Below are 10,414 nucleotides of genomic sequence, written 5' to 3' on the forward strand. Positions count from 1 at the left end.
CTACAGGTGCTACAGCTCACATAACACTTCCTCCTACCTGTTGTCACACCCCAGTGACCCCCTGAAACTCCTGGTCTCAGGTGAAAAGCTCACTGTCCTGTCCCCTCTGTGTCCCTACATTTTACTTGAGGTTGTGACCTAAAGAGATATCTTAGCTGGGATGGCATTGAGGGGGCTCTGAGGGGAAGTCAGCCAGAGGAGATCTGTTCCTCAGCAGTGTTCTCATCCCTGTTCACCCCTGCCCTTCATGTGCAGTCAAGAAGGTTCCAGATGGGATACCTGAGGGTCTTGGGGTCATAACAGGGCAGAGCAGAACAAAAGTCTGACTGAGGTGGGGACTCCAGGGCAGCCCCAGCCCCTCACCTCTTCATATATTTATTCCCAGGACCCTTTGCAAACCCCATCCCCCAACCCACAGGGCCCATCTCCGCAGCTGGTGAGTCCCTGGGAACTCTGCTCAGAGGGAGCACAGACCATCCCAGGGAAGTTCTGAGTCTCTCAGAGGATCCAATGTCCCTCAGATACTCAAGGACGGGCTTGTGTCCCAGGGGGGCTGGGAGTCAGGCAGAGATGCCAGGGGAGTCACAGAATGCCAGGGGCTCTGCGGCTGGCAGATGATAGGAGGGGCAGTTATGGCAGAGGGAGATGTTGGGGCCCAGTCTGGAGGAGGAGCAGCCGGGTTGAAGTGGGGAAAAGGCAGCTCCCGCCCCTCACCTCCCCGTACTTGGTCTATGATGTATGAGTGGGATCATCTGGCAGAAGGGGTCTCAGTGGTCCCTGTGGTCATGATTTTGGACAGGTTTTTTGTCCCAGAGCTCCTGGTGTCAGGAAAGCAACTCTTGTCCCTGTCCTTTCTCAGCTCCGAGGTCATCACTGGGTCGGTCTCCAGGAAACCCTGAGATATGATGGAAATAGTTGGAGCGTAAGGGTGACGAGAGTCATCTGGTGAAACGGGTGAAATGGGCAGGGACGTCCCACCCCTGAGACACCCCACCCCTGAGTCTCAGGCAGGGTAGAGGATGGGAGAGGCATGCAGTTAAGCTGTGGGTGAAGCTAAAAGGAAGTGAGATTAGACTGAAGTTGCAGGACAGAAGTCCAACCCACTGACTTCTGTTGTGTCCCTCTCAGAACCATTGCTTTGCTACTCACCAGCAGCCTGGAGCAGGGGCACATCCCATGGGAGGGACCCCCGGAGGTGGGTCTGCATCTCTATGTCCTGGGAGGCTGAACTCTGAGAAGTCCTTCCCAGTGTGAATAAGGGGGGCTGCCTGGCCATGTGCTGCAGAGGCCCTTTCATTTCTGACCTGGGGCATCTGAAAAGTGGGTGTCCTAGATCTGCTCCCGGTCCACCCTCTCTGAGCCTATCTGGCTAGTCCAAGTAAGTGTGGCCTTGTATGGATGAAGATGAGGGACACAGGGCCAGGTGTGTGTAATTTTTATCCACCAGGCCTGGAGGCTCAGCTTTCAAGCAGAAGCCACAATATTATGGAGACAGAAAATATGGGGAAATGCCCATTTAGCATCTCAGCTCTTCCTGGTCCCACACAGAATCTGTGAGACTTTCTACTAAAAGCCAACACCCCTGCACAGCTGACCCTGTGCCCAGACCCTAACTGGCTTGGAAAATGTCTTGAGTGCAAGAGGAAGAGGGGGCTGCGATTGTAGCATCTGGTGTCCACACCTGACTTGGAGGGCAGGCAAGATGCCGGGCTGAGGGGGAAGGAGAGGCTGGGGGAGTTGGCAAGAGGACAGATGGACACTCCCTCAGCAGCTCCCGTTTCACATTTCCAGAGACCATTATATTGAACCCCTTCCCCACACATGTTGGGGTCCCCGAGCCTTCTCAGAACAGGACAAGAGGCTGCTCAGGCCAAGGCGGGATCTGCTGTGGGTGACAGTGGAGCCCACATCAGACCTTCTCCTATAGAGAGAAGCATCCCTACCCATGGGCACCACTCTGCATGGCTCCCTGTGCTCACCCGGAGACCTCCATGCACTCAGTGCTCAGCTGAGACCAAGGACGGAAGGCGCTTAGCTCACGGAGTAACTAAGGTCTTCCTGCCAGACCCTGTGTGCAATTCATGTCTGCATTTCTGTGCATACTTGTCCACTGGTGCTCTGTTTTGAGAACTTTTAAGCAATACCTGTAAACGTATACTTAGAAATTAGATTTTTTTATATGGAGTCAAGATTCAAAAATAAATAATTTTATTTTCATTGGGATTAGATTAATTTTATATATTTATTATGGAGAATAACTTCTCATTAATATGAAGTTTTTTATTAAAAAGGTTTTAAAAGGTTCGTTTTTGACTTCAGATACATTTTGAAGTTTCATTCATAAAATAGTCTACACACAGCTTAAGAATTATTCAATTATGTTATTAGTTTATAAGTAAGATCTTTAATTTCTCTGTATTGTCTAAGTACTTATTAAGTATACATAACAATGATACTGGTTTAATTGTATTAATTTTATATTTATTAACTTACCACAGATTCTCCAACTTCCTATGGTTTTTCAACTCATCTCCTCTGATTTATAAATAATAGTGCTATCAACCATAAGGAATTTAAAATTTCTTTATTTCCAGATTGTGTGACAATTTTATGTAACATCAAATACCATATAACAATGATGACAATGTAAGATGTACCTGAGTGTCACTTTAAGAAAACATCTACATTTTAAACCAAATTATTTTTAGGTAAGCACATCAAATATAGATAGATGGATGGATGGATAGGTAGGTAGGTAGGTAGATAGATAGATAGATAGATAGATAGATAGATAGATAGATAGATGATAGATAGATAGATAGGAGACACTATTGACCTATCAATTTCTGTCCGTTTTTTTGTTACATCCAGGTTGTTTTGGGAAAAGTTCTCTAATATTTTAGCATGTTATCTGGATCTTCACGTGGCTGCTCTAAGGCCTTTTCTGCTATTCAGAAATCAGCTCAAATGTCATCTCCAAGTGCCACCTTCACTGTGACACTATTCAGATCTGTCCTGCCTTCTTTTAACCTAGTTGTTTTTTCATGTAATAAGCACAACCTATGCTGTGTGGTTTAATCCATATATATATGGATATATATATGGATATATATGGGTCTTCAGCTGTTGAATAAATGTAAGCTCTCATATCCAGAAGAGTTAACTTACATGGTCTGATGTTGCAGAATGAACATAGAGAGATGAGAGGAACTAATTATTTTTGTACTGAGACCATTTTCCTTGGCAATCTTGAGCTTTGGGGGCACAGCCAAACTCTGTTCCAGCATGAATCAGAAGCAAAATCTAAATTCAAAAGGCACAGGGAAACTGAAAGAATCCATGAGAACAGAAAGAACCCTTATAGCAGAGAAAGGGGTTGTGAGGGGACTGGTTGGTAACAGTTATATAATAAGAAATGGAAAGTTACAAAGACTCAGAGCCCAGGGGAAAGGCCTCAGTGACATCAACTCGTCATCCATCCCCACTTTCATTTGGTTCTCAGAAACAGCTGACACCATCAGTCCATCACAAAACAATCAGACCCTAAGAGTGGTGAGTAAGAGAAATCCTCAGCTATGGGGATTTAAAATGGAGGCCACAGAGAAAAACAAAACTGGGTGGGGTGGGGTGAAGGGGACCCAGCTCCTACTTTTACTCCTTTGTGCTTCTGACTTTCAGGAGCCCCTGACACCAATTCCTTTTCCATGAACGCTGGGTCCCCAGCTATTGAAAAAGTGGGTAAAAAGCTTAAAGGAAATAAGCTTAGGGAAATAAGCTTATGGGGTCTTGTGTCTCAGAATGAACACAGAACACATGGCACTCAATTATTTATGTATTGAGACCATATTTCTTGCTACTCGCGAGGTCTGGGGCACAGCTAACTCTTATAAAAGTGACTCAGAGCAGGTTCTGTATTCAGATATCACAGGGAGACCAAGATAGTCCGATGAGGAAGCAAAGGGAACCTGGCAGAGTAGAGACAGGGCTCATTAAGTGTCTGTGTCACAGAGGATAAGGGAACTGGTGCATCTGAGAGCATAGACACAGAAAGGAAACTCATGTCTCCCCTAGTCCTCACTCACACCTTCATGTCATGATTCTCAGGAGCAGCTGACACCATCAGCCCATCACAAAACACGTCAGACCCCAAGAGTGGTGAGTAGGAGAAATCCTCAGATATGTGGCTGGGCTCTAAGGGTCATGTCCTGTCAATGAGATGCAGGTGCCCTGGGGACATCCAGGGCACCTGGGGTGATTTTGGTCTGCCCTGACCTCTGTGACCTCTTTATCCACAATTCCTAGCCTCCCATCCCCAGGATTACACAGTGGAGAATCTCATCCGGATGGGCGTGGCTGGTATGATCCTGGTGGCCCTCGGTGTTCTGCTGTTTCAAGCTCATCACAGCTCGAGAGAGACCCATGATGCATCCAGGAGGTGACACAGGAGGGAACAATGCACTGTTCATAGTGGTGCGTTCTTGGAGATGAATTCTTATGCCCAGGACATTTTGACTGAGCGTGTGGGGCACATGCTGTGCAACCTGTCTGCAGCTTGCTGCAGGTGGACGACGCATTTTTCATGGGCAGGGACAAGGTCTGGGCCCTTCTGCCATGAAACTGCCACTTTCTCTCCCAACTACTGCTAAGCTCTCTGACTGGCTCCTCTCTTTCCCCATTTCTGTGCCATCAGCATTTTTCCCACGTGACACGTTTGGGTCCACACCTCCCTACACTTTCATGGAGCACATTTTCCTTTATTTCTCATTACGCATACCTTACTTTGAAGCACTTATGGAGTCTCCATGTCTTCAGATCAGAGCATGCAGTCTATTTTAATAAACCCATAAGTTGACATAACAAAGAGCCAGCCCAAGGGAGATAAATCCAAAATGGTGCCCTAACATTCTCTCTGGACTCCAAGCCTTTCATTTGCATCAGATGCTACCTGTGTAAATTCTTCAGAAATGTCTCCACTTGGAATCAAGACATTGGTGTTTGAAGGGATCACCAGGTCTGTAATGCCTCTGAGACACTCAGTTAAAAAGCCAATTCTTGTAAAGTACAGTACAGGAAATACAGTCAATAATATTGTGATAACTACATATGGTGCCAGGAGGGGATCATTTTGTAAATTTGGGAGGATCATTTTGTAAATTATATACATGTCTAACCACTATGCTTTAAACCGGAAATTAATATAAAATAATATTGAATGTGAACTGTAATTTATAAATAAATATAATGTGTATATGCAACAACAGACACTTGTTCATGGCAGTGCCACTTGCTCGGTTCATGGCCAACTTCCCGGTGCCCAGATGTGGTCTTGATGCAAACTTGGGGAGTGATGCACAGAACTGACTTCCACAAAACAGTACAAGCCAATGTCAGACACAATTAATTCTGCTCTGAGCGCCCCAAAGTGCACCTAAATTGCCTTGTATTTTATGGGTAATGATTATTTCCACTTCAGTTTGGTGGCACACTTTCAGTGAAAACACAAGACCACAATCCCAGCACATGCAGATGAGATGCAAATGAAAAATCCTAATATTTGTGGTGGGAGAGAACAGTGAGCCTAGAACTCAAACACATTACTAGTAGGAGTGCAAATTAATGCTCATCAATGTAGAGAGTAGATTACACCTTTCTAGTTAAAGTGAGAGACACATAGCTATATCTTTGAGTCCATGCCTTAGAGAAAATGTGTACATATGCATCATTTACAAGACATTGACAAGAGAGTTATGAATGTGAGCCAAAGACCATGGCAAAATTACATGCACCAAAAAAAGACAAGAGATAATTTGGTGTTTCATGTTGAAAAGTCAAATATTTTATATCAATGAAAATGCACAAATTAAAATTCCACATGGTCATGTATGCCCATCTTCAAACATGATGGTAAATAAATAAATAAATAAATGTAAGATGATTAAAAGCTACACGTTTAGTATTATTCCATTTACCTAAAGTTAAAAAGGAGACACCATGTATTATTTAGGAATGTATCCTATTATAAACACTGCAAATAAAGGGAAAAAAAAGAATTCATGAAATCCATGATGGCGGTTACAAGTTAGGTGATGTTGGGACATTTCCTTTAACATGAAAACCATAGAATCTTCTGGAATACTGGCCAGGTTCTTCTCAACTGGAGTCTGATTGTCACTACTGGTGGACAGTGCTTTCCTATTCCATAACCATCACTATTTTCCATACAACCTGGTGAGCTGGGGAGGTGAAAGCCATACCCTACACTAGCGACCACATCTACAACAAAGTGGCTGCTGACCACTTACAGCAAATACTTCACAAAAATGTGGGCATTGTGTGTTTTACCACACATGACCTCACCTTCCTGATCAGCCCCACCTGTGTCCAATCAGACAATGAGCCACTTTTCAGAAACTGGGGCTCTGAACAAAACATACGACCAATAGCAGACAATACCAATTCAGAATTTAGTCTGGGTCCATGTGAGTTCCTAACCCATAATGACCCAAGAATCTTAATTGTGATGGAGCCCAGCAGTATGGACTTGGAAGTGATTTCAGAGATTGGGTTCAACTTCATTTGGTGGTGGTTTAGGGACACAGTCCAGGATTGGTTCCAGATGGGGCATGGTTCCAAATGAAACTGCTTTTCATGTCCTATTTAGTGGGTCTGTTCTCAAATATTTTGCTCTGACAGTGTGCTGTAACTTCTCTGCTAGACAGCCAGGTTTCCACAAAGGAACTCTCTCATCTGGGGTTGTCAAAATTAATGTTAAGTGGGGGCCCGAAGGCAGAAAACCCTTATCCACCATCCTGCTAGCATCTCTCTAATGTCTGCTTTATTTTCTTTGGCATTCTCCAAGTTTGCACGTGATATAACTTCATCATTCTCTTCCTTAATATTACATAAATTCAAGTAAATATTACTTATTACTTATAAGTAAGCATTTTACTTATTTCATGCAGTATTGAGGTTTTTCACAATATCTTCTTATTGTTGACTGCTAATTAAATTGCAACCTACTCAGAATACAGAAAGTATAGGATAGCAATTTGAAAAGATATGAAAATACTAGCTTTTTAGTCTATTAAATGTTAAACATTATGGATACAATATGGACCTTAAGTACATGCATCCTTACCTTATTGCTATATAATAAGACTTTATTTATTTACCACAAATAATTTTATGCATGTTTATACAGTACAAATAACACAAAGCTTTATAATTTGTACACATCAGGCCAAGCATTTTTGTGGCACTTTCTCTAATAAAAATATCTCTTCACCCACTTAATTGATATTATAAATGTTTGTCTCAATCTCCACATATGTACTGACTTTATGTACTTCAAGGATATGTGATTAGATGAACATCTGGTTACAAGTGCTATATATCTAAGCAAAATGTTATTTCAAAAGATAAAATAATTTTTATTAAATTTTTGGGGGTGACATTAGTTAATACAATTATATTGGAGTGTCCCATTTTCTAATACATCATCATAAAATAATTTTTATAAACACTTTTTGCCCTGTGCTCAATTTTTTGAATATTTATGTAACTATCAGCTAATTCTATTAAATAATAGCAACACATTCTTTTTTTATTAAAGTTTATTGCGGTGACAATGGCTAATAAAGTTATATAGGTTTCAAGTGTACAATTCTGTACTACATCATCTATATATCACATTGGCAACATGTTCTTTTTTTATTAGTTTCAGGTGTACAAAACAATGTAATAGGTAGACACTTCACCCCTCACAAAGTGATAACTCCCTTCTGGCAACCTACTACCCCTCTGACATCATATATAGCTGTTACAGTTCCACTGGTTCTATTCCCTATACTATACTCCATATCCTGTTCACATACAATATTATTCAGCTTCAGGTGTACAGTGTAGTGGTCAAGCATCTACACCGTCCATGAAGTGGTCTCCCTAACAAGACATGTGTCCATCTGACACCCTACAAAATATTTACAACATAATTGATTATATTCCCCAAACTGTTGTTCATATTCACATGGCAATATTGTAGTTACCACTTTGTGCTGTCCAATCCTCTTTCCTTTTCCCTTATCCCCGCCCCTCCCATCTAGCAACCATCAGTTTTTCCTCTATATCTCTGAAACTATTTCTGTTTACTTTGCTCATTTATTCAGTTCTTTAGATTCCACATATAAGTGAGATCATATGGTATTTCTCTTTCTCTAATTAATTTATTTCACTTAGCATAATATTCTCTAGGTCCATCTATATTGTTGCAAATGGTTAAGATTTCATCCTCCTTTATTGCCGAGTAAACTCCATTGTATAAATGTACCACAGTTTCTTAATCCAGTCATCTACCAGTGGGCATTTCAGATATTTCTGTGTCTTGGCTATTGTAAATAGTGCTGCAATAAACATAGAGGTGCATATATTTTTTTGAACTAGTGTTTTGGATTTCTCTGGATAGATACCTAAGAGTGGAATTGCTGGGTTATAAGGTAGTTCCATTTCCAGTTTTTTGAGATACCTCCATACTGATTTCCAGAGTGGCTGCACCAATCTGCAATCCCACCAACAGTGCACCAGGATTCCCTTTTCTCCACAACTTTGCCAGCACTTGTTGTTTGTTGATTTATTGATGATAGCCATTCTGACTGGAGTGAGGTAGTATCCCATTGTGGTTTTTATTTGCATTTCTATAATGATTAGTGAGGTTGAACATTTTTCCATGTCTGTTGGCCACCTGTATGTCCTTGTTAGAGAAATGCCTCTTCATATCCTCTGCCCATTTTTCAATTGGGTTGCTTGTTTCTTTGGCTTTGAGCTGAATGAGTGTTTTATAAATTTTGGATATCAATCCCTTATCAGATGTATCATTGGCAAATATCTTCTCTCATTCAGTAGGATGCCTTTTTGTTTTATTGATGGTTTCCTTTGCTGTGAACAAACTTTTTAGTATGTTGTAATCCCATACGTTTAATTTTTTTACTTCCCTTGCCCGAGGGGATATATCAGTAAAAATATTACTGAGGGTAATGTCTGCAAATTTACTCCCTATGTTTTCTTCTAACAGTTTTATGATTTTGAGTCTTACATTTAAGACTTTCATCCATTTTTAATTTGTTCTCGTATATGGCGTAAATACGTGGTGCAGCTTCATTTTTTTGCATGTGTCAGTCCAGTTTTCCCAGCACCATTTATTAAGTAGACTGTCTTTATCCCAATGTAAATTCTTGCTTCCATTGTCATAGATTAAATGACCATATATGAATGGATTTATTTCTGAGCTCTCTATTGTGTTCCATTGGTCTATGTATCTGTTTTTATGCCAGTACCATACTGTTTTGATTACTATAACCTTGTAGTATGATTTGATGTTGGGTAGCGTGATACTTCCCACTTTGTTCTTATTTCTCAAGATTGCTGTGGCTATTCAGGGTTGCAACACGTTCTTTATTCCTTTAAAATACTCTTCAATGATTTTGTTTTAGATGAGATTTAATGCAGTATAAATCTGCATCTGTGTTGTTGTTGTTGTTTCTGAGCGGCATCTTTTCATCTAATTCTGAGTTGGTCAATTAATCTTTTAATGTTTGATAGAAAATAAAAAATTTTCAGTTATTACCACCTTTTATTTAAGTAGTAATTACCTTTTAAGTAGTTTTCTATCATTATTACCCAGTCCACTTTTGGTTATACTGAGATTTCTATGTAGTTGCATAATTAGTTTGAACACATACATTGCATTTCTATTTTAATTTTACTTTAATACATGTATTTACACTTATGATTTTGAACAATTATTAAATTTATCCTCTCCTTTAGAGATGAAAAAACGTTACACATTAGCTGAACTCTGAGTACTTACTTTCTTTCAGAAGTTCTCACTCTCTCTCCCTCACACACCAGAAATATTTGGACTCAGCTTCCTTAAATACAAATGTACATGTGCATTCTGTACAAATACAGTTTTCCAATACCCTTAGTAGGGGCATTTGTGTTCTTCATTGTTGCGTCTCACTTCCTCTATTTTTGATATATTACTTCTTTGGCTTAATGACATATGTTAGGATTGCTTTTTTTTTTTTTTAAAGCCTAATTTCTTTTTCTTTTTCTTTTTTTTTTTTAAAGATTTTTATTGGGGAATGGGGGGATGGGAACAGTGCTGCGGGATTGGGGAAAGGAAACAGACAAGTTGCTGTCGTTTTGTGCTTTAATCTAGTTGTGGAGGACGTTGCTTCACTTGCCCAAGTTGGCACCATCATTGCGCTCTTCCCTGGAGAGGCAGATCAGTCGCCGGCTTCTGGACGGCCGCTCACTGCGGCGGCTGGCCGCTCACGCTGGCTGCTGGCTACATACGGTAGCCCATGGCAATCCACTGCCACAGGGGCTGCAGCCTACGCCGTCGCCAGCGACTCAC

At 41.1% G+C, this 10,414-nt stretch overlaps 1 protein-coding gene across 4 annotated transcripts in view; it reads left to right on the top strand.

Annotated features, from left to right (window-relative positions):
* LOC109372492 (leukocyte immunoglobulin-like receptor subfamily A member 5) overlaps nucleotides 1-5,138 on the top strand; it is a 7,914-nt gene extending 2,776 nt beyond the window's left edge. For 3 of the 4 annotated variants that reach the window (XM_019625782.1, XM_019625780.1, XM_019625781.1), the window contains 2 exons: nucleotides 4,105-4,155; nucleotides 4,303-5,138. In XM_019625782.1, coding sequence (XP_019481327.1) covers nucleotides 4,105-4,155; nucleotides 4,303-4,439 — 188 coding nt within the window. In that variant the 3' untranslated portion in view covers nucleotides 4,440-5,138. The remainder of the gene's footprint in view (nucleotides 1-4,104; nucleotides 4,156-4,302) is intronic. The other variant, XM_019625783.1, reaches the window with a different exon arrangement.
* Nucleotides 5,139-10,414: the final 5,276 nt, after the last annotated feature.

Source organism: Hipposideros armiger, unplaced genomic scaffold, assembly GCF_001890085.2.
Source record: "Hipposideros armiger isolate ML-2016 unplaced genomic scaffold, ASM189008v1 scaffold_639, whole genome shotgun sequence".
In the NCBI taxonomy this organism is placed as follows: Eukaryota; Metazoa; Chordata; class Mammalia; order Chiroptera; family Hipposideridae; genus Hipposideros; species Hipposideros armiger.